General features: G+C 34.9%; 1 protein-coding gene across 1 annotated transcript; it reads right to left on the bottom strand.

Moving 5' to 3' along the window:
* Window positions 1-69: 69 nt before the first annotated feature.
* On the bottom strand, window positions 70-23778 carry gucy2cb (guanylate cyclase 2Cb). The gene is made up of 27 exons (XM_073827763.1): window positions 23363-23778; window positions 22382-22494; window positions 22230-22297; window positions 20031-20246; window positions 19832-19953; window positions 19601-19700; window positions 19405-19510; window positions 13536-13677; window positions 13367-13449; window positions 12557-12677; window positions 12380-12455; window positions 12192-12294; window positions 12039-12101; window positions 11893-11964; window positions 11693-11797; window positions 11523-11609; window positions 8779-8914; window positions 8539-8676; window positions 7367-7455; window positions 3925-4016; window positions 3630-3785; window positions 3267-3459; window positions 3005-3179; window positions 2443-2541; window positions 1406-1500; window positions 1058-1134; window positions 70-550 (listed from the first exon to the last, which is right to left on the bottom strand). The coding sequence occupies exons 1-27, from the start codon at window positions 23553-23555 to the stop codon at window positions 364-366; spliced, it is 3207 nt and encodes a 1068-aa protein (XP_073683864.1). The 5' UTR covers window positions 23556-23778; the 3' UTR covers window positions 70-363.
* Window positions 23779-25452: the final 1674 nt, after the last annotated feature.

Here is a 25452-nt window from a genome sequence, read left to right as displayed (position 1 = left end):
ATAACATTTACATGAAAATTAAATATTGTATGTACGAAACATTGTTACACTCACATGCTCACACTAATATCACTGCATGGTTAATAAAGTTTATTGCTGTATCATTTCAGTTTAAGAAGGACAATTTGAAGTTTTTAGGAAAGAAAATAGGAAAATATTAAATCTACAACCTTTTACAACAACTAATAATGTTAGAATGACTAATAACATTATAACACTAATATGTTTTTTCATAATAAATCCAAATATACAGTATTTACATTTTGCAGTGGTTTACATTGAGATCCAGTTGTGTCAGCAAGAAAAGGCTTTTGGTCCAGATGCACATGTGGCGGTGTGTTAGTATAATGTTCGGTGTTGGATTTACAGGTATGTGCTAAAATTGTCACCGGTGGCCAGGTGGAGATACTCTGGCTGCTCTGTGCAATCCATTATGAGCTTCCTGTGACGTGTTGAAAGGGTCTTTCTCTTCCACAAGCTGGAGGGCCGCTTCTCCAGACACGTCTTTATCATTTGAGACAGATCCTGCTGCAGATTCTGGAAGTTTTCCCTGCCAGGAGAAGAGTTCACAATAATGAAATGTAAGTAATTTCAAGTTATGAGAATGAATACGCTATCAGTCAAAAGTTTTTGAACAGTAAGATTTTTAATGCTGTTCAAAAAAGTATATTTTGCTCACCAAGCCTGCATTTATTTGATCCGAAATAAAGTAAAAGCGGTAATATTGTAAAGTATTTATATATCATATATTATATTTATATGTCATTTATATTAAAAATCTGCATATTAGAATGATTTCTGAAGCATCATGTGACAATGAAGACTGGAGTAATGATGCTGAAAATTTAGCTTTGATCACAGGAATAAATTACATTTAAAAAAATATTCAAATAGAAAGCAGTTAAAACATTCCACAATATTACTGCTTTTCCTGTATTTTAGATCAAATAAATGCAGGCTTGGTGAGCAGAAGACACTTCCTTAAAAAAACATTAGAAATCGTACTGTTCAAAAACCTTTGACTGATATTGTGTTATTAAAAAAAAGTTAAACTCACGCTGTTGGAGGTGTTGGCAGATTGTAATTTTGCCCTGTAACTCCTGTTAACCAGTATGTTGTTTCTTTTCCTTTACCCTGTAGTGTATATGAGGACCAGTGAAATTAAATACAAAGCATACAAGTTAGAAAAATTGCCTTGGAATAAAATAAGATTTAAGTAGACTTACTAAAGTACTAAAATTTAAATTTAAATAAATAAAATAAATTATATCTTAATTCAAACTATTAATAAATACAGTAGTATATAAATAATACTAAAAAAAAACACTGATGAAGATAACCATTAAAACAATTGTGAAATCAGTACTTTTACAATAGTGAGACAATAAACAATTTAATTACATACCTTTAAGTAAGTTTCTCCTCTTTTTTCATACTCAAACTTGCAGTCTGTACGCTGGAGGATGTTGATAGTCGACTGACTCACGTGGATTCGTAGTGCTGGGGTAAAGAGACGAAAGTAGAATAAAGTATAGAATAGCAATAGAGGGATTACTCACAATTATTTGGTTAGGGTAAGCTAGAGAACACATTAAGCATGCCATTCAAAAGTTTGGTAAAATTTATAAAAAAAAAAAAACTATAAAAACAATGATATTGTGACATTAATGCAATTTGAAGTTTTCTATTCATGTGTTTTCTAATTTAATATATATTACCATGTAATACAGTTCTGAAAGTTCTGCAAAATGTTAATTATATTACCAAAATAACAAATGCACATGATTTTTTATCAGTGAGCATTTGAACCTTCTGTAATAGTTGCATATGAGTTGTCCTCAGTGTGAAACAAACAAGGGACTCATGGACAACTATCATTAAACAAAAACAACAACAACAACTGTGGATCATTCAGGTAACAACACAGTATTAAGAATCAAGTGTATGTAAACTTTTGAATGGGGTCATTTTTATAAATTCAACTATTATTTGCTCTTGTAGACTATATGTTAATGTCTTTTAAGTAAAATATCTTATTCAGGACAGTATTAAATAAAAAATAACATGCATGTTGTATGATCCCTCTTATTTTGGTAAAATATTAACATTTTGCAGATTCTGCAACTGTATATTCCTGTGATGGCAATGCTGAATTTTCAGTAGCCATTATTCTAGTCTTCAGTGTCACATGATCCTTCAGAAACATTTTAACATGCTAATTCAATGTTTATTTCTTATTATCCATGTTAAAAACAGTTGTGCTGCTTGATATTTTGTGGGTCCTTTAATGAATAGAAAGTTAAAGTTTAAAGCACTGTTTTTGGTGATATAAATGTTACTCATGACCCTTGACACTCTTTTGATCAATTTAAAAAAAGTAATAATTTCTGGCCCCCAGCTTTTGAATGGTAGAGTAAGATTTTGAAAAGTAGCACTACTCACGTAGACCTGTGGACTCCATGCGAGATGCCGTGTTCACAGTGTCTCCAAACAGGCAGTATCTGGGCATCTTAATTCCGACTACACCAGCAGCACAGGGCCCTGTGCAAATGTGACAAAAATATTAAATCTAAGGGGTTTAAAATATTTTCTGGAGGTCTACTCATAATATAAGCAGCACCACAGGCATCCGTCATAGTACTCTCATAAACGTGTGTCGAAGTCTGACATGGAAGAGAAGAAATTGTTGACATAAGTTTGAACCACTGATGTCGCATGGACTATTTTAACAATGTCCTGACTACCTTTCTGGGCTTGTAGTTGCATTGCTTTCTATGCAGGGTCAGAAAGCTCTCGGATTTCATCAAAAATATCCTAAATTATGTTCAGAAGATGAATGAAGGTCTTACAGGTTTGGAACTGCATGAGGGTGAGTAATTAATAACAGAAATTTTATTTTTGGGTGAACTATCCCTTTAAGAAATGCCCTCTGCAATACTGGAAAACATTTTTAGTTTATAAGAACTCACTGTTGAGTGGAGTGCAGTGAATGACTGTCCCTTACCTGAATGCACACCGATGCGGATCCACACAGGTATCCCAGGCAGATGCCGTAATTGGAAAGTGCCCATGAAAGCCAGGATGTCCAGTGCCATGCAGCAGATATCCTTTGCATGCCTGTTCCCATTGCGCCGAGGAAGACCAGACACCACCATGTATGCGTCACCAATCGTCTCTACCTGAAACAGATAGACAAAGTCACTTTTGATTTACTGGATTGTTAGTACTACAGTAAACAAAATCCACTGCTCATTTGTCTGGAATACCTTATAGACATCATGATTGTCCAGAATGCTGTCAAAGTTTTTGTAGATATCATTGAGCATGTCCACCACCTCTATGGGTGTGCTAAAGTGGCACAGTGTGGTAAAACCCACAATGTCGCTGAAGTAAATGGTAACCTCGTCAAAGAGCTCAGGTTCCACTTTTCCTGTTTCCTTTAGTGAGCGCACAACTGGCCTGCAACAAATCCAAAATGTTGAGGGTTAATGATTTGAATTTGAATTTAAATACTTAAAATACATTAAAAGTCTATTTAATTTCATCTCAATAACAATAACACTAAAACAAATGCATTTAGGCATCTCTAATAAGATTCTGCAGTGTTTTTCTGTTTGTTTTGCTCAGACCCAGGTAGAAGCATGAAGTTCAGGCAGTCCGCTCGGTCTCTCTCAGCTTTGTACAGAGCTGTACGTTCTTCAACAAGTCGCTCCAGGTTACGAGAATACATCTGCAGCCGGCGAATCAGGTTCTCCATGTAGCTTGCATGTTCTTGGTTGTCCAGACTATTCCAAATCAAATCAGGAAATCATTTATTAGAGAGATTTGAGATGGTCCTCAGTCTAGTGTGTTTCTTTAATGTTCAATGTGGTTATAAGCTCAGTAAGATTTTTCACTGTTGAATAAAAGCCTATAAAGAGTGACCTGACAATCTTCCATAGAGTGTTTTCTATCTTTTTGAAATCTGGTCTTTTGTCTGGGTCCTCGTCCCAACAATTTTTGATCAGCATGCACACCTGAAGAAACAGAGTAGAGAACCAAGTAATATGGGACCTGTTGTTAACTACTTAACTAACAAAACTTGTGTAAAGTAGATGACATATGTATCTTTTATCAACATTTCGTTTTTCATTTGTTAGTTCATTAGTTAACTACTTTAGGTAGCATTAACTAAGAATTAACAATACTTCTAAAAGATTAGTTCACTTCCAGAATAAAAATTTCCACTAAGTCCACTATGTGGAGAAAAATCCTTGATGTTTTAAAAAAAAACTTTATTTCTTTGCGACTGAAGAAAGAAAGACATGAATTTTGGATGACATGGGGCTGAGCAAATTATCAGGAAATTTTTATTCTGGAAGTAAAGTAATCCTTTAACTAATATAATGCTGTACAAATATACAGTGAGGGAAAAAATATTTGATCCCCTGCTTTTTATTGTTTGCTCACTGACAAAGAAATGATCAGTCTATAATTTTAATGGTAGCTTTATTTGAAAAGTGAGAGACAGATTTTTTTTTTTTAAATAGTGATAAATTAATTTGCATTTTAATAAGTGAAATAAGTATTTGATCCCCTACCAGTCAACAAGATTTCTGGCTCGTAGGTGTCTTTTATACAGGTAACAAGCTGAGATTAGGAGCACTCTCATAAAGGGTTGTTACCTGAATAAAAAACACCTGTCCACAGAAGCAATCAATCAGATTCCAAACTTTCCACCATGGCTAAGACTAAAGAGCTGTCCAAGGATGTCAGGGACAAGACTGTAGACCTACACATGGCTGGAATGGGCTTCAAGACCATCGCCAAGCAGCTTGGTGAGAAGGTGACAACAGCTGGTGTGATTATTCCCTAATGGAAGAAACACAAAACTGTCAATCTCCCTCAGTCTGGGGCTCCATGCAAGATTTCACCTTGTGGAGTTTCAATGATCATGAGAACAGTGAGGAATCAGTCCAGAACTACAAGGGAGGATCTTGTCAAAAGGCAACTGAGACCAGAGTCACCAAGAAAACAATTGGTAACTACTACACTACAGTGTGAAGGACTGAAATCCTGCAGCGCCTGCAAGGTCCCCCTGCTCAAGAAAGCACATGTACAGGCCCGTCTGAAGTTTGTTAACAAACATCTGAATGATTCAGAGAAGAACTGGGTGAAAGTGTTGTGGTCAGATCAGACCAAAATCGAGCTCTTTGGCATCAACTCAAATGGAATGCTGCCTATGACCCCAAGAACACCATCCCCACCGATGGACGGGGCCATGTACTGTCAAATCTTGGGTGAGAACCTCCTTCCCTCAGCCAGGGCATTGAAAATGGGTCGTGGATGGGTATTCCAGCATGACAGTGACCCAAAACACATGGCCAAGGCAACAAATGAGTGGTTCAAGAAGAAGCACATTAAAGGTGCCATAGAATGGAAAACTGTGTTTACCTTGGCATAGTTAAATAATAACAGTTCAGTACATGGACATGACATACCATGAGTCTCAAACACCACCATTTCCTCCTTCTTATATAAATCTGGTGTTTGCAAAAGACCACCGAAAAATAGGTCAATTCCAACGTAACACAGACTATTACGCAATAGCCCCGGGATCGTTAATAGTTACGCCTCCAACATTTGCATAGACCAATCATCAGTAACATCAGTACATCAGTAAAATAAGGCAAGCCACTGAAGGGACATGGTTAGCTTAATGCTAGCTGTAGCCTGTTACATTGCAGTACATAAGATTTCACTTACCACAAAAACAGAGGGATGACTGCGCTGATGATGGCAAATGATTTACAGATCCTAAGCATCACTGACAGCATCTGAACTTGTGTGGTAAGTACTTGTGTTGCTGCATTATAACTTTACACAGAGCACATGCGATCACAATAGTGAGAGTAAAATGTCGACAATTCAAAACGGCAGATTCAACAAACCGCATATTAAAAGCGGCTCGAGCTCCGTAATTAATGCTGCGTTCCAGGCAGGTTTTTAACTGGTAAATCACCACTTCAAACCACGACTCACGACTTTGTAGCATTCCAGGCAAGTCACGCCAAACTGCCTGGGCACATTTATGAATCATTATTATTTTTATATTATTATTAATTTGATTGCAACGTTATATTGTCCTAGGCTCTATTTTTCCACCGTGTGCCACTTGCATAAACACCGCACGCATTAGAGCTGACTTTGTTGTTTCACGGGCTATGTTACGTCAGAACTCGTAACTGGGAGTACATCGATCTAGTACGAGTTCACGAGTGGGAAGTCACGGGTTTGACTGCCGTTCCAGTGCACTTTTACTGGTAGAAGGTCGGAAAAACACGGGTTACGGGTTGTCTGGAACGCGGCATAAATATATATTTCCTCCATGTGCAAGCTATTGAGATGAGCAGCTCTGTGAAACAGCTAATCAGAGCAGAGACCCTCATTAATATTCACAGACCTTCCAAACAAGGCAATAACAGAGCATTTCATTCTAGGGACAAATCGTAGGGTTGTAAATGGACCTGTAAAACCGTTTCTGGAGAATTTTTGCCCTTTCCTATGCCATATACCTTCTATGTAGATATCAGAGAACAATTTAAAATATTGTTTCAATGCATTCTATGGCACCTTTAAGGAACTGGAGTGGCCTATAGAAATCCCATAGAAAATCTGTGAAGGAAGCAGAAGGTTCGAGTTGCCAAACGTCAGCCTTAAAACCTTAATGATTTGGAGAGGATCTGCAAAGAGGAGTGGGACAAAATCCCTCCTGAGATGTGTGCAAACCTGTTGGCCAACTACAAGAAACGTCTGACCTCTGTTATTGCCAACAAGGGTGCAAATCAATTTATAACTTATAATCTGATAATCTGTTTTTTTTTTTTTTTGGAATTTTTGTTGTTACTCTGTCTCTCACTGTTCAAATAAACCTACCATTAAAATTATAGACTGATCATTACATTGTCAGTGGGCAAATGTACAAAATCAGCAGGGTAACATAATTTTTCCCTCACTGTATTGCTCATTGTTAATATTAGTTAATGCATTAACAAATGTTAAGAAATGACACCTTATTGTAAAGTGTTACCCAAAAATCCAACTATTTTTAAACAAAGTAACCCAGCTAATTCAGCTAACAGATTTATTGGTTCTGTGGTGTGACAAATGAATTTATAAAAGCACAAATATTCTAAGCAGGCTTTCAAATATATATATATATATATATATATATATATATGTGTGTGTTTGGCACATTTCCAACTGTAGGCTCTTATATGTCAACTACCTGTATGTTTTTTCCCTTCTTTGCATAACTTGTTGGCTGCATTAGTGTAAATAACATTTTGTGTACGAGACACACACATTCATAGACACACATACATACCTCTTGTTCTCTTTCACTAGTGTTCTCACAGTTTAGATCGGGTCTGAAGAAAGAGGTCATACTAGGGAACTGTACTCTGGCCAGTTTCTCTAAAAAAACAAAAAGTGGATTAGTTAAAGAAATCGTTCACCTACACTGAAAAAAAAAAATCCAAATCTGTCTGAATGTGAAACAATTCACTGTGAAACACAAACTGTGATTGTGAATGAGGTGTGAGGCATCTGCTAAGGTGGAGAAAGACTGTATACCTGAAAGGAGAAGGAGACAAAGAAGGAGATAATGACAGACCTTTCAACTATAAAATGTCCAGCTGAAACTCATATTTGCCACCAGCAAAGACAAAACTTGCTTGGATGGACATCAGCCCTGTGCAAAATGCTAAGGCTGAGGAAGAGACGATAAAAAAGGAAAGAGAGGTTGAAGATAAAACTCCTGAAAAGCATACGAGAGCAAGTAAAATGATTGTGGAGGTGGAGCTGGACCTGAGAGTAGAAAAAAATGAGAGAAAGATTGAATATGCAACTCCACCATCTGCAAAATTAAAGCATCTGTAAAAAAAGAAAAGTTGATAAGAAAAAGCAATAAAAATAGTAGATAAAGACATAAGGATCAATCCCTCCAGGATCCAAGATCTATAAATCTGAGCCAAATCAAATTTATCAACACATGAAAATGTCCTGCTGGCTGCTGATGTCTTATATTAAAAAAAAAAACTTGATTACTTTTACATTAAGTTTTTAAATGTGTTTAAATGTTTTTAAATATTTAATTTATAGACAAAAATAAAATCTCTGTCTATCTAATTGTATGTCTGTAGAATGTATGTCATTGCACATGACAAAATTTTAATTCATAATTATATTTCATGGAAGTTTGCATAATTCACATCATATTTTTAACAAAACAACTGATAAAACAACATAATTTAAATCTTTACAATGCATAAACCATTTTGGCAACTTTAAAGCTTCAGTCCCTCAGCTAGAAGCATATTATTCCACTTTTTGAGTAAATGACTGAGTGCAGAATTTACATTTTTGGCTGAACAATTGTTTTACAATTAAACATCACATGGCACAAACAAATGCATGCATGATGGAAAATCACCAGTAGGTGTCACCAGTGATTGGATTGTGTATTGTTATGCAGCTGTCTATCATTTTTCCTCTCACCAGTACGATCAGAGCAGGCGCTTGTATAGAATGTGCACTTTCTCATCATGATCTCCTGGGAAATGATAGCAAAACTGTACACATCTCCTTTCTGAGAGATCCCCTGCTTCCTCAAGTGTTCAGGGGCTGTCCACAGATCTGAGACACAAGGAAATGGTTAACTAAATAACTATGGCTTAATAAAACAGTGTAGGATTAACTGAAAATCTTTTTCAGGATAAAAATAAACCACTCTTTCACCTTTACTGGGAGTAAACTGAACTGTCTTGAAGCCAAAGTCTGCAATCTTCACTACCATGCGGTTGTCAACCACACAGTTAGTCGATTTAAGACGCCCGTGAACTACAATGTTGCTTGCATGGAGATAAGACATGCCCTGCAGAAGGGCAAAGAGTTCATATGAGAAACTATGTAAGTACAGTACGTTTACAGTGCTATTTATAATGTATATATAGCATCTCTAGTAGGCCTATATTAGGCCATCCATCCAGACACACTATATGCAAAGAACTAAATCATACATTTAGAATTTTAAAGAACAGGTAAAAAATTGTTGGCACGATCAAATAATGTTTGTAAAGAATTACTAAAAGAATCATTATAATACGGGGCGTTGAATACTTGATTCTAATCGGCTGACGAACATTTTATGGTGTGCATTATTTTCAGGGAAACGCATGGCGAACATAGTTCCAGGCAGCTCTTGACCGCATTACATGTCTATATCACTTCGCCACATGATTATTTCAAAGGTCCTCACAGCCTATAACAGCTAAATAACCAAAACCCACAATTACACTGGCCGAATTAATAAATACAGAAAACAATAGGATAAAAATTAAAGATTGTTTAAACTTTTTGTCAAAATTACATTTTATTATGTAGGAAAAGTACTCTATTTTTCCTACTCTCTCTCCTTTACTTACACACATTAACTATTAACATACGTGTTAATTTTGTTAGCACTGCACTGATGATTAACAACTTAACTACATGACATTTCTCACAAGTGAGGTAACAACGGCGTGCTCCTGAAGAAAATTAACTAAAGTTTTACTATTAGTAGAGACGATGCTGCCGATCACTTTTGAGACCTACAGACTCAGAGAGTTCACCAGCTTAATCTCTCTCTCTTTCGCTGTCTGTCTGTCTAAACTTCATTATTAGCTCAAGCGTTGTTACTAGGTCCAAAATGACACTTTGGAATTAGCACTGGAGGCATTAGATGAGCTGCTTAAGAAATGAATCCTACTCACAACAGCATTTTAAGGACAAAACCCCGGAGGAATGCCTTAAAATATATCGTTTAATCAATGTCTTGAGGTGTGGGAACCGTAGTATAAGCGGAATAATTGACTTCGCTCCTTTGAATTCTATGAAAATGCACATCTGAGGTGGTTATGTGGTCACGACGCACATTATTTTCTAAGAATTGACCATATGCACGGATGACTTCCTTGTTTAGACAAGTCTAAGTCATTTCCGATCAAAACTACAACAGTTACAAGTTTGTGTTGGTTAAATTTATGCTATTTAATAGCTTTTACAGTTCAAGATAAAGCTTAAAAGATGTAGTTATTAAATTAAATTAAATATTTCAAATTCATATCGATTCATATTGAGTGCATTATTTAATTCTTATACCATTAATAATGCTAAAAGTGATATCGCCAGAACAGGAGAACGGCTGAATAGATTACAAAACGGTAAAACCCAATTTATTAACTTGGGGGGAGTTGGAGAATGAGCCTATTTCCAAAAAAGTGGATTTTTCCTTGAAGTGCAGTGAAAGTACTACAATTTATTATACTAGTAATTTTATAATAAATGGAAAAGCAAGACGTCTTGAAAAAACTAGGTTAAAATGGCAACTGCAGCCAATGATTAATCCTCTGCTGCCATCTTCTGGTTATTTGGGTAATTTCATGTCAATTTTATCTTGAAAAAAGACTTTGTTTTCTGTGAAAATATTTTTTTTCCCATGTCATCTTTATGAATGAAAAGTGAATCTTTGAAGTGAATTTTATTGCACAGCTGTAGATTTGAAATAAAATAATAAAGGTTTCAAAATATTACAAGATTTTAAAAATGTGTTCATGACTATGAAGTCAAGTTACTTATTATCAAGAATATGATTAAGATGTCCTTGAAGAGAAGTATGGCTAGCTAGCTAATGCTAGCCTAAACACGTTATGATAGTGTTTGACTGTCACCATTTAAATGTACGACTATGCAGGTACTCTCCTGGGATTACCAGGCTTGTTTGTCCTGAACGTTCCATTTAAATTATATGTTGTTAAATAATATGAAACTGAATGTTCATGCCGCTATCATTATTTACAATGTTGCAATTATTATTTATCTCAGTTTCTGATAAGAATGAGGTAGTAGAGGAGTCTCAAGAGTGTCCACCTATATATGGCACATATAAAATGAGCTTCAGCGGAAGTTTAGGAGCTGGTTTATCATTATGCAGAAGTTCTAAAGAATGCTCCGTGCATATGGTCAATTATTCCTTACTTAAGGCATTAACTTTAAACTGTCATAATAATGCATCCTTCAGTGAAAAAGTCCATCCCCTGTTGTCCCCTTACATCAAAACCCACTGACATGTTTGTTTAGTTTTGTTTTGGACAGTTTTCAATTATTAACAGTGCTTAATCTGTGCACATGTCTCTCCTAATTCAGATGAGATGACTTCCCACTGGAGAGAGCAATATTAAGGATAGCAGATTTGTGGATTATGTTTTTATCAGCTTTTTGAACTGTAATTTTGACGGCACCCATTTACTGCAGAGGACCCACTGGTGAACAAATAATGTAATGCTGAAATTCTGACTCATCTACTACATATTGGACAGCCTGAGGGTAAGTAAATTTTCATCAAAAATTCATTTTCCAGTGAACTATTATATCATGTATACGTTTTGAATTAAAAAAAATAATACAAAATGAAAATATAAACACCTGCGTCATTTCATTACCTTTGCAATGTCATACATGACTGATATCTTAAACTGCCAGTCCATGAAGGTCTCTTCTGGGTATGAAATCCTATCATTAAGCACATTCTAAAAGAATAAATAAAAACATATTATAGTGTTTGTGTGCTACATCAGTATTTAAGACATATGAGGCTCATTGTAATACTCACTCGAAGGGATCCTCTCTCTCCATATTCAAACACACCAAAATACTCATTATCAAATTTAATTGTCCCATAGAATTTGGTCAGGTTGTCATAATCAATTTTCAATAGCTGAAATGGAAGTGGCATTTTAATATCAGTTGTGTACAAAAACAAAATAAAAGTTTTTATCTTAAAATGATTCAAAAAGAATTAAATCCTAGTACCGTGTTGAGCTCTATCCTCTGTCTTTCAGTGAAGCTTCCATCTGTGAGCTTTAATTCTTCAAGGATAACAATCTATAAAGAAACCACCGTATTACAGTATTACAGTAAGGAATCATTTTAGATTCAAGTAAGTATTTGTACAGTACCTTTTTATCATAGCGTGCACGGCGTAAGATGTAGCTACTATTTTGTGTAGAGTCTTCCTCAATCTAATGACAAGAGATAATTAAATATTAGAAATTTACAGAAAAATATACAAAAAAACAAAAGCATAACATTTTATTAAATGATTCTATTACCTTCAGACTGATCATATTCAATTCATTCGACTCTAAAGGCGTAATAAGCTCAGAGGAAATGTGAGACCATCTTTTCTGCATGCGACGGTAATATCTATTTTGCCTTCAAAATATATACATAAACAATAGTAAGTATCTCGCTACAAACAATTTCAGAGAATAAAAATTAAAAAATTGATTGCTCTAACCAGTAAAAAATGAAGGCAAGTGTACCCATGATCCCCACAACAGCAGTACACAATACTATGACAATGACTTGCAGGCCTAAATAAATAAATAATGATTTTATATAAACAACATTTTACATACAGTAAAACTTGATGAATAAAACTTAAACAGTACAATCTTAATAGATTCCTCTATACCAGTGGGATCTGTTGGTGGACGGTCTTCAGGCAGATGAAGCTGAGGCCAAATGAAGGAAGGATCGCTGTCCTTTAGCTGTGTATTGTTGGTGGATGTGTTAAACTCATAAAGATTCTTGTACTAAAGTACAAAAGAAATCAGATTTAATGTCCAATAATCAATTCAAAGTTCCAAAGAGTGATTCAGAAGGACCTGCATTAAGAGCCAGGGGTGTAAACCTTTGAACAGAATAAGGATGTACATTTTTCTTACTTCATCCCCCCGGCTCTTATTGCATTGTTTCTCTTTCTGAAGCTTCACTGAGCATTTGAACCTTCTGTAATAGTTGCATATGAGTCGCTCAGTTGTCCTCAGTGTGAAAAAATAGATCTGAAAATCATACAGGCATTGTTGGAAAAAGGGTTCAAATACACAAAAATGCTGAAAAACCAAAAAATCTGTGGGACCTAAAAGACTTTTCTGAAGAATAGCGGGTAGTTGAACTGTTCAGGACAAACAAGGGACTCATGAACAACTATCACTAAACAAACAAACAAACAAAAAAACAGATGTGGATCATTCAAGTAACAACACAGTAATAAGAATCAAGTGTATGTAAACTTTTGAACAGGGTAATTTTTTTACCCTTAAACTATTATTAAGTATGGAAACAACTTTAATGAGAAAAAACTTATTCAGGTCAGTATTAAATAATAACATGCATTTTGTATGATCCCTCTTATTTTGGTAAAATAATTAACATTTTGCAGATTCTGCAAGGTGTGTGTAAACTTTTGACCTCAGCTGTATGTCTGAAATCTGTGGCATACCTCATTTTTGACGTTAGTGTAAATCAAAGAAAATACCAGATCCCGGTCACCATATTCATCCAGCTGATAATCTCCAGCTATACCTGTGGTATGGGTTTTCACATCTATATTATCCTATGGATCCACCGAATTAAGTCCAATATTATAAAAAATTACTTAAGCTTTTTACCTGTAAAAGACACATTTCTGAAGAAGTTCATGCTGACAGACCCCATATCCTGAATTTCTGAGAATGGCATGTTCCAGATGCTCCTCATCACCTGTTTGAACAGTAGCACCGCATCGTGATATGCTGCAATATAGTCATTCATCTGCATATAGAATGGTGAGACGGTGAGAATTAGTACTTCTAGATCCATAACAGAGAAACATCAGTATGTGAATGTGAAAAATGTGTAATTACACTATACAAAATGACAAAACTAACTCATTACAATGCACAAATTCACAGACTTTTTTTGTCAACTTTTCATCTAAAAATATTTACTTAAAAGTTGTAATCCATTACTGATTCAAAATTACATGACAAAAAAAAAACATGCTTAATCATTTAAGTGTTACATTTGCATGTTTTTGTCATGTAATTTTAAATCAGTCATGGATTACAATTTGTTAGCAATCTACCCAGCTCTGGTGGCAAAATTATGCTGCGATACACTTTTTTCCATGATTAGATCAACTGAACATTTAAAAAAAAAACCATTTTTTTGTATTTTTTTTTTTTCAAATTGTATTTGAAATACAATCTTTTGTAATGTCTTTACTATCACTTTTGATCAATTTAATGGATCCTTGCTAAAAGTATTCATTTAAAAACAAATATTACTGACCCCAATCTTTTGAACGATGGATAAATGTACTGTATTTGTTGATTGAGTTTTATATGTGTGTATTTAATATACACTACATGGACAAAAGTATTAGCACACACCTCTAAATTATTGATTTCAGGAGTTTTAATCAGACCCATTGCCAAACATTTGTGGAAAAAAATGAGTTGTTCTGAGCTCAGTGAACTTATATATTTTTCTGAAAAGTTAGGAAATTCATGTGAAAATATAAAAATTACCTGGAATGTTATAAATGAATTATTAAATAAAAAACAAACAACTCGAGGTATTCCATCTCAGTTATCTGATGGTATCGAGAATTATCAAAACCCCATCGATATAGCAAACGGTTTTAATGATTTCTTTGAGAATGTTGGTCCTTCACTGGCAAAAAACATTATGAATACAGGAAAATTTACTTCACAAATTTTTGATTTGCCTTATCCTTGCTTAAATGAATTTGATCCTCCAACTCCTAATGAAGTGCTTGAAATCATATGATGAAATTAGAGCTAGTCTCATAAAGAAAGTAGCTTCCTCTATTATTGAGCCTGTAACTTCTGTTCTCTCTTTGTCACTCAAAACAGGTGTTGTACCAAGAGATCTCAAATTAGCTAAAGTAACTCCTTTGTTTAAGTCTGGGAATTCGCATTTATTTAACAATTATCGACCTATTTCAGTTCTACCTTTGTTTTCTAAAATACTGGAAAAATTAGTTTATAAAAGGATATTAAAACACTTTAAAGAAAATTTGATATTATATGATCATCAGTATGGCTTCAGAGAGAACATGTCTACAGAAATGGCTCTTTTACAGTTTGTCGATAAAATCACAAAAAATCTGCATGAGAAAAATAATACTATTGGTATATTTTTAGACTTGTCAAAAGCATTCGACACAATAAATCATAATATTCTTTTAGCAAAATTAGAAAATTATGGCATTAAACATATAGCCTTAAATTGGGTACAAAACTATTTGGATGAAAGAGAGCAATTTGTTTATGTTAACAATCTGAGCTCAAGTAGGGGAAAACTATTATGCGGGGTACCGCAGGGGTCCATTTTGGGACCTCTATTATTCCTAATTTATATTAATGATTTAAGATTTGTTTGTAAAAATGTTATGCCACTCATGTTTGCAGATGATACATGTCTCCTATTATCTCATTCTAATATTGACACATTGATAAGAGAAGCAAATGAAGAGTTGCAAAATATTTCTAAATGGTTTAGTAAATCAACTCTCTCTTAATATATAAAAAACTAACTATATGATTTTTAGCACAAAAAATAAAGGAGATTGTCAGGACATAGAGTTATCAATTGATGGTTTAAAAATTAGCCAAGTGAACCAAATACAATTTTTAGGTGTCATTGTCGACCAAAAACTAACCTGAAAATATCATATTCAACATGTTTGTAGAAAAATAATGAAATCTGTTGGTATATTGAGTAGAGTTCGCTCTTTAATTGATATTTCATGAATGAAAACATTATATTATAGTTTAATCTATCCCCACATTATGTACTGTAATATTGTTTGGGGTGCAACATGCCAAACATATCTAAATAGGATTTTATTAATACAAAAGAAATTCTTAAGAATTATGAGTAAATCAAATAGATTGTCATCATCTGCTCCGCTTTTCATAAAATATAACATTTTGACTATATTTAATGTTAACATCTATTGCCTAAATATCTTTATGTACAAGTATGTGAATATGACAAATACTATGCCCAGAGCTTTTAATAATTTTTTTATGTATTCTTCGGATGTTCATGCTTACTCCACAAGGCGCTGCAAAGACTTTTATCTTCCCTTTTGTAGAACTACGGCCAATCAATCTACACTGAAATACAGAGGGCCTTCATTCTGGAATCATTTAGACCCCGCTCTAAGACTAAAAACACTCTAAACTCTTTCAAAAAAGAGCTGAAAATAATGTTAACATGTAAATAAGTTTATCTTGTTAATTTGTTATATTTAAATGCTTGATGTGTGATTGTATTGTCTTGTTTGATCATGTAACTTTATGTCTATTTAATGGGATTTTGGGAGGTGGTTTTATAAGACCTTAGGGTCTTCTCACTCTCTCCTGCACAGAATTTTCATTTTCTTCTTTTATTGGATTTGTAAAGTTGTATTTTAAATGTTATATGTGCAAATAAACTTTCAACTTTCAACTTTAGCAATAACTCAGTTCTTGAAATTTCATCTCTGCTATCCTAGTGAAAAATAAATATACTAAAATGTATTTAAACTATTTATTTTATGCTAAGTACACTACAAATACATTTATAGCTTATGTACTTAATAAAAATACCCTGCATTTGTACTTTTAGTATACTAAACTGGTATATTTAAATTCTGCTAAAATAAAACAACTAATTTTGTACTTAATGCACTTTAATTGTGCGGAAGTAGTGCTGAAGTCGAAATAAAGATATACTTAAGTATATTCGATTGTGCTAAAGTGGAACTATTGTACAGTCGTGGCCAAAAGTTTTGAGAATTACATAAATATTGGAAATTGGAAAAGTTGCTGCTTAAGTTTTTATAATAGCAATTTGCATATACTCCAGAATGTTATGAAGAGTGATCAAATGAATTGCATAGTCCTTCTTTGCCATGAAAATTAACTTAATCCCGAAAAAAACTTTCCACTGCATTTCATTGCTGTCATTAAAGGACCAGCTGAGATCATTTCAGTAATCGTCTTGTTAACTCAGGTGAGAATGTTGACGAGCACAAGGCTGGAGATCATTATGTCAGGCTGATTGGGTTAGAATGGCAGACTTGACATGTTAAAAGGAGGGTGATGCTTGAAATCATTGTTCTTCCATTGTTAACAATGGTGACCTGCAAAGAAACGCGTGCAGCCATCATTGCGTTGCATAAAAATGGCTTCACAGGCAAGGATATTGTGGCTACTAAGATTGCACCTAAATCAACAATTTATAGGATCATCAAGAACTTCAGGTTCAATTCTTGTTAAGAAGGCTTCAGGGCGTTCAAGAAAGTCCAGCAAGCACCAGGATCGTCTCCTAAAGAGGATTCAGCTGCGGGATCGGAGTGCCACCAGTGCAGAGCTCGCTCAGGAATGGCAGCAGGCAGGTGTGAGCGCATCTGCACGCACAGTGAGGCCAAGACTTTTGGAAGATGGCCTGGTGTCAAGAAGGGCAGCAAAGAAGCCACTTCTCTCCAAAAAAAACATCAGGGACAGATTGATCTTCTGCAAAAAGTATGGTGAATGGACTGCTGAGGACTGGGGCAAAGTCATATTCTCCGATGAAGCCTCTTTCCGATTGTTTGGGGCATCTGGAAAAAGGCTTGTCCGGAGAAGAAAAGGTGAGCGCTACCATCAGTCCTGTGTCATGCCAACAGTAAAGCATCCTGAGACCATTCATGTGTGGGGTTGCTTCTCATCCAAGGGAGTGGGCTCACTCACAATTTTGCCCAAAAACACAGCCATGAATAAAGAATGGTACCAAAACACCCTCCAACAGCAACTTCTTCCAACAATCCAACAACAGTTTGGTGAAGAACAATGCATTTTCCAGCACGATGGAGCACCATGCCATAAGGCTAAAGTGATAACTAAGTGGCTCGGGAAACAAACCGTTGAAATTTTGGATCCATGGCCTGGAAACTCCCCAGATCTTAATCCCATTGAGAACTTGTGGTCAATCCTCAAGAGACGGGTGGACAAACAAAAACCCACTAATTCTGACAAACTCCAAGAAGTGATTATGAAAGAATGGGTTGCTATCAGTCAGGATTTGGCCCAGAAGTTGATTGAGAGCATGCTCAGTTGAATTGCAGAGGTCCTGAAAAAGAAGGGCCAACACTGCAAATACTGACTCTTTGCATAAATGTCATGTAATTGTCGATAAAAGCCTTTGAAACGTATGAAGTGTATATTTCAGTACATCACAGAAACAACTTTGGCGCTTTTCCACTACACAGTACCAGCTCGCCTCAGCTCGCCTCGGCTCGACTCGACTCGGCTCTGTTTGGTTTTCCACTGTGTAAAAGTTGTACCTGTACCGACTTCCAGGTACTTTTTTTCGTACCACCTCCGGCGAGGTTCCAAGCGAGCTGAGGCGAGCTAAGGCGATACTAAAATGTGACGTGAAAACACAGCAGACTGCTGATTGGTCAGAGAGAATCGTCACTATTCACTGCGTCATCATTGCACGCGCCAGCAATAGTATCCAGAATAACCCCGCCATTTTTAAAATGTTTGGCCAGAGATTGCGTGACATATCCAATCCATTACATATTATGGCAACTCGGAAGAATACGCCGTGGTCAAACGAGGAGGTGCAGACAGCGGGTGTGTGTCGCGTAGAAGATTACATCACGGCAGTTTCTTGCAGCGTCGCTATGACAACCAGGTACTATTGTGGAGGTATAGGTACAACTTCTACACAGTGGAAAACCAAACAGAGCCGAGTCGAGCCGAGTCGAGTTGAGCCGAGCTGGTACTGTGTAGTGGAAAAGCGCCAAAAGATCTAAAAGCAGTTTAGCAGTAAACTTTGTGAAAACTAATATTTGTGTCATTCTCAAAACTTTTGGCCTTGACTGTAAGTATACTTCATGTACACTTTAAGTAATAATGTGTTTGAATGCAAAATATTTAAAGACCATGTAATCCTCATCAACAGTGTCAATAAAACATATTTAGGCTTAATATTAAGAAATGTGCATTGTGCACAAGTAGTACTCCAAATAAAGTTTAATTACAATTTTATATGAGTATGTCTTGAGCGATATGCCAGTAAATACTGTAATAGACTTGAACTATACATAGTATAAAATAAATGTGCTTTAAACTTGCCTGGCCTGCACAGAGCCCTGACCTCAACCCCAAACACCTTTGGGATGAACTGAAATGGAGTATGCAAGCCAGGGCTTCTCATCCAACATCAGTGCCTGACCTCACAAATGTGTTACTGGATAAATGGGCCCATGAAAACACATAAATATTGTGTGGAAAACCAGAAGAGTGGAAGATGTAATATCTGCAATTGGGGACCAACTTAATGGCTATGTATTAGTATGCAAAGTTTAGCAACTTTTGTCCATATAGTGTATGTAAAATGCAACCTAAGAAATAAAAATACCAAGGAAAATCTCTAGCACAGAATAAATTGATCTTTTGAAATATATTTTAGGAGATAAATAAAAGCTTTACCTACCGTGTTGTTACCAGAAGTGTCAATGGTGTATTGTCTCGTGTTAGGCATTGTTAGCACCAGGACATTTTTCATAGCAGCATTAGATGACCCATTATAATATCTGTCACTGTGAGTTAGTAAGTAAGTTAGTTGGATTTCCAGTCTTTACCAATACATTACTAGCTCTCTTGATAAAAGAAAACAAGAGTTGACTGACTTGTAAAGGTCAATAAGAAGAAAAACGATTTCTTCATTAGAGTCCATAGTGCCATTCTTCAGATCCATGATGTCATCAGGTGTTCCACATATAATGAACACTGTAAAACAGCAATCAAGTAACAAAAAGTGGAATGTTTTGACCAGAGACACACATACATTAAGGCATAAATTACCGTAAGTAAAACATTTACAAACTAAGTTTTAATATTCAAATAAAACAAGGTCTCACAGTTACTGTCCCGGTTACGGTTATCCAGAGCCTTACTGAGATCTTCCTTATTTCGCAGGATCACATTTTTCTCTAAACTGGAGGAAAAGTTGCCTGAAGCCACCTCAAGAGCATTTATGTACCTGCAGACAAGACACAAAATCATACAGAGAACCGTATGGAAATCTTTCTACATATAGTTACTACATAATGTACACACCAGAAACAGTCCTCTGTGTTATTCTGTTTCTTGTATATATATGCTGTTTTCCATTTAGACTTGATATGGTCTACGTGGTTCCAAAAGTTGAAGAAGAAGCTGGAGATTTTTCTTGCTGGAGGCAGAAGTCGAGTCAGATCTCTCTTGAAGTCACAAGACAATCCAAAGCTTCCGGCAGAGATGATGGGCATGTTGAGGTTCAGACCAATCTCCAGACTACAAAAGTGGTCACAGACATATCACATATTCTTCTTATGCTTATGCTTTACACTTTTTAAAATAAAGGTGCTTCATGATGCCATGCATAGAAGAACCTTTTTTGTCTAAATGGTTCCAATAAGAACCTTTAACATCTGAAGAACCTTTCTGTTTCACAAAAGGTTCTTTCAATAGTTCGCCCTTACATCTAATCTGCTTGAGCATGTAGAAAGCATATTTTGGCGTGCTGTCCTGGGGGAGGGCTCCGGGCCCGGAATACAGGCCGAACCCAGAGAACTCCCCCTATCCCTAGTATGGGATAAAAACAGGTTAGAAGTGGGGAATTGGGGTGGAGGAGGGATGCCAAGAAACTATCACAGGACGGAGGTAAGAAGGCGGTCTGTTTATATACGTGTTGTGCTTGTTAGGATGATTGGGTAAACGAATTACACCTGTGCCAAATTGGTTGAATATCTGATCGTGCTCCTCCCGAACCTTGTTAATAAAACATAATTTGTGGCGAAAGAAGGTTCTTCAGATTATAAAAAGGTAATATATGGTTCCCTAAAGAACCTTTGACTGAATGGTTCTTTGTGGAACCAAAAATGGTTCTTCTATGACATCACTGTGGAGAACCTTTTAAAGCACCTTTATTTTTAGGAGTGTATGATCATTTCTAAATACTAACTTTCAGTCACTAAATAGCATATTTTTTTATTTTGTTGGTTGAACCTTGAACTTTACTTTCACTGCCAGTCTAAAGTTTTTGGACAGTAAGAATTCTCTTCTGCTCACCAAGCTTGCCTTTGTTTGATCCAAAAAACAGCTAAACACAGTAATATTGTGAAATATTTTTAAATAACTGCTTTCTGTTTGAATATATTTTAAAATGTAATTTATTTCTGTGATCAAAGCTAAATTTTCAGCATCATTACTTCAGTCTTCAGTGTCATATGATCCTTCAGAAACCATTCTAATATGCTGATTTGCTGTTCAAGAAACTTTATTATTATTATTATTATTATTATTATCAATATTTAAAACAGTTGAGTACTTTTTTTTTCAGGATTCTTTGATGAAAAAAAAGATCCAAAGATTAGCATTTATCTAAAATAAAAATAAAAAAATAAAATAAATACTTTTATTTAGCAAGGATGCTTTAAATTGATCAAAAGTGATGATAAAGACATTTATAATGTTACAAAAGTTATCCATTTCAGATAAATGCTGTTCTTCTGAACATTCAATTCCTCAAAGAAACGTGATGTCAAGACTTCAAAGGGAGGGGAGCGAGAAGGCGTGGAATAAACTTAAACAGTCTTTAATAATAATAATAAAAAAAGAACAACTCCGGTGCATAGGATAACAGACAAGGAATGACGTATAACACCGGATGCTAGACACTGGAAAACACAGGGCTTAAGTAACAAGGAACTAAATGACACACATTGAAATCAGTGGAACACAATGGGAACAGAAACAAAATTAGGACAAGGAGCACATGGGGAACAAATCAAACTAACTGACAATCTATGGACGTGACACCTGAAAAAAAATCTACTCAGTTGTTTTCAACATAATAATAATATTAAATGTTTTTGAGCTACAAATCAGAATATTAATATGATTTCTGAAGGATCATGTGACTGGAGTAATGATGCTAAAAATTCAGCTTTGAAATCAAAGGAATAAATTACATTTTAAAATATACCCAAATAGAAAGCAGTTATTTTAAATAGTAGAAACATTTTAAAAAAATTACTGTTTTTACTGTACTTTGCTTGGTGCTTGGTGAGCAGAAGAGACTTCTTTTAAAAAAAAATGATAAACTTTTACTGTCTAAAAACTTTTGACTGGTAGTATAAGTACATCTTTATATGTCATTTAATATTTTAATCTATTGTTTTGAAATATGGTTAGTACTGTTGAATGCACTAAATGCAAGTAAAACTTACAAAACAAGTAAAACTTACAAAACAGCAAAATTAAAATCTAACATACTCAACCATTTGGAAAGTTGCGTAAGTGCATGTTGGCCCCAGCAGAGCACATCCCTCCTCCCCTGCATTCTAGAAAGAAATCAAGATTATTAGTGAAAAGACAATTTATATAGGGAGTAAGCTTATTTTAAAGAAAATAAAGCCAGAACTGACCGAAAGATCGTTTAAAATTCCAACCCCCTCACAGGCGCTACTGCTGCAGCCTTTTTTCAAGTAGTAAGCGGTTTTAAACCCTCTGAACTTAACCAATAATTGCCGATTCACCTCTAAAAAAATATGAAAAAGAAACAAATAAATACGTTAACACTTCAAATTCGATTCCAACTATAATATGTGACCCTGGACCACAAAACCAGTCTTGAGTAGCAATTTGTAGCAAAAGCCAAAAAATACATTGTCATTGTGGGTCAAATTCAATCGATTTTTCTTTTATGCCAAAAATCATTAGGATATTAAGTAAAGATCATGTTCCGTGAAGATATTTAGTAAATTTCCTACTGTAATATATTTCAAAACATAATTTTTGATTAGTAATATGCGTCGCTAAGAACTTCATTTAGACAACTTTAAAGGCCATTTTCTCCATATTTCGATTTTTTTGCACCCTACACTCTTAAAAAGTAAAGGTGCTTCACGATGCCATAGAAGAACCTTTTTTGTTTTAATGGTTCCATAAAGAACCTTTAACATCTGAAGAACCTTTCTGTTCCACAAAAGGTTCTTTGCGGCAAATAAGGTTATTCAGATTATAAAAAGGTAAGCAAGAAATGGTTCTTTAAAGAACCTTTGACTGAATGGTTCTTCGTGGAACCAAAAATGGTTCTTCTATGGCATCACTTGAAGAACCTTTTTTTTTAAGAGTGTACATGGAAAGCTTATGTATTCAGCTTTCAGATTATGTATAAATTCCAAAAAAATGACCCTTATGACTGTTTTGTGATCCAGGGTCACATATCAATTTAGAATCCACATATAATAATTTCAAATTGAATGACATTTCATATTTAAACAAGTTAGGCCTATGTGTTATAATACCATATGTTTATTTAGTTTATCATAATATGGCTTTGCAAGGCTGTACTTTAAATAGTCTCTCTTCATATTCTCTTAAATGTTGTTAGGATCATACTTTACCGTCTTCAGAATCAGATCCAGCTGCTCTCATCACCGCTGGCTTTACAAAATTGATACTCCAAGGCGATACATCGTCATCCAATAAAATAACGTTCATTAGAAGTGTTCCATTAAAGCAAGACTCCTTCATAAAGTAACTTTGCCTTAGGAGTGTCCATGATAGACATGCAAATAACCAAATACGGTAATCCATATTCAGTCTCTCAGCCTTTGAGATCAGCACAATGTTTAGTCAGAATTGCGATTGTAATCGTCCAGCTTTTTTTCTGAGTTATATCCAGCAGACTTCAACATTTTTAAGACGAAATTCCAAGAATAGAAGATCTAGAGGAAGAAGTAAAAAGCTAGTCCAAGCTAGTCTTCATAGACAGGCACACTTTCACACTGATCAATCAGCTCTCACCTCAACGTGTTAATGAACAACATGTTCGACAGTCGTGTCCTAAAACCTAGTGTGCTGCCTACATAGACATCATTTATGTGCACATTTCCAGACAGACAGCTTTCTATATAGCTAGTTCACTAGATTAGCTCACACAATGACTGCCAGTGAGAGTGAAATCTCAGGCCTAAGATTCTCATAGAGGAGCTCTTTTAATGCGTATATATGTATATATGGGCAAGTAATCAAATTTCTGTCAACGCAACTGAAGCGGAAGGTCTCAGGGTCTATTGAACACTATTGTAGAGGAAACGACATGTTAGCGACGGTGAGAAGAACACTGAAGGACAAAGGTTGAGTCATAAAACCATCGTCCCATGATAAATGGATCCGTCATAAAAGCAATCAAAATGAAGCACCTGTCGTGTTTGTTTTCCCAGCTGAGAGCAGGGAAAATACATAAATTACTCTGATGCATGTTATGATTTGTTGTGCGTTAAGTTTTATCATTTGTCTACATTTTTATTTTGTATATTTGATATATATATAATCTTTAGGTTTTTTCCTGTTAAATGTACTTTAATGTGGTGCACTTTTTGTGTTATGGTTACATATTTCTTTCCAACACTGTAATGTTCGACCTGGTGCTTCCCCTCAATAATGATTTATCATATCAAACAATAGTCTTGGCAGTTCATAGGCCTATATTTATGACTCAGTTTCATTTACGACTTCTGAGAAAAATCTTTAAAGTAAATCTTATGGTAATCTGGGCCATGAGACTTCAGCAGACATCATAAGTCATAGCCTATCTATTTTTTTTCCTAAGCGGTTCCAACTAACATGCACATAAATAAATGTGTGATTATATATGGTGATAAAGAAAACTTAGTTGTTTCTTTGTAGACCTGCGCCATAACTAGTAGCTGGGTTTATGAGCTGAGGGTGCAATATAAAGTTTATTTTAAGAGTAAAATGTGTGAATAAAATGTTATTATCCTTTTATAGTTTTTTATATTGCTCTGTTTATGGTTTCCCCCACTCAAAATTTAAATAGCCCTATGTTTCACGCATAGTGCAATTCACATAATGTTTTATAATGAGGTTTAAGTCTTTCTTCTTTTTAGTAATTTTACATGACCGTAATCTCTAGTTTTTTTTTATGTACTGCTCTCTCTAGTGGTCTGCTTGAACACCCCACCCAAAGGTTGCCAGGTCCTGGAAAAAATTTCAGCCCAAAGCTTACTCAAAACCCACACAAAAGGAAATGAAAACAAGCTAAATTTTTGCCAAGTCCAAACACAGTTAACAACTGATTTATTCAATTAATGTACTTTAAAATAAATCTGTGTTTTTAATTTTGGCGAGACTTGTTTAGGCTCTATATGTGCATTTTTAATTATTGAATCTGTTTTTTTATTGTAACTTTTTTTTATCTTCCTCATTTTCATTTTCAGTACTTTTCATGATAAATAAAAAAAAATAGGGCTGGGAGATATGGCGATATTTTCCTTATCATACTATATCAGTATTTATCAAAATATTAATTTATCATTAATATGGAAGGAAATGTTTTCCACATGTTTGTTAGACCCTGAGAATGGATGTATAAATTAATTATTAATTGAATTAAAACAATTTTTTAAATTCCCTAAATTCTGTGTTTTTCATTTTATTAATTTTGTATGATTTAATACAAATTTAATAA

This window comes from Garra rufa, chromosome 22 (genome assembly GCF_049309525.1).
Source record: "Garra rufa chromosome 22, GarRuf1.0, whole genome shotgun sequence".
NCBI lineage: Eukaryota > Metazoa > Chordata > Actinopteri > Cypriniformes > Cyprinidae > Garra > Garra rufa.
The sequence above is the reverse complement of the archived record's forward strand: the minus strand, read 5'-3'. Positions and strand labels throughout refer to the sequence as shown.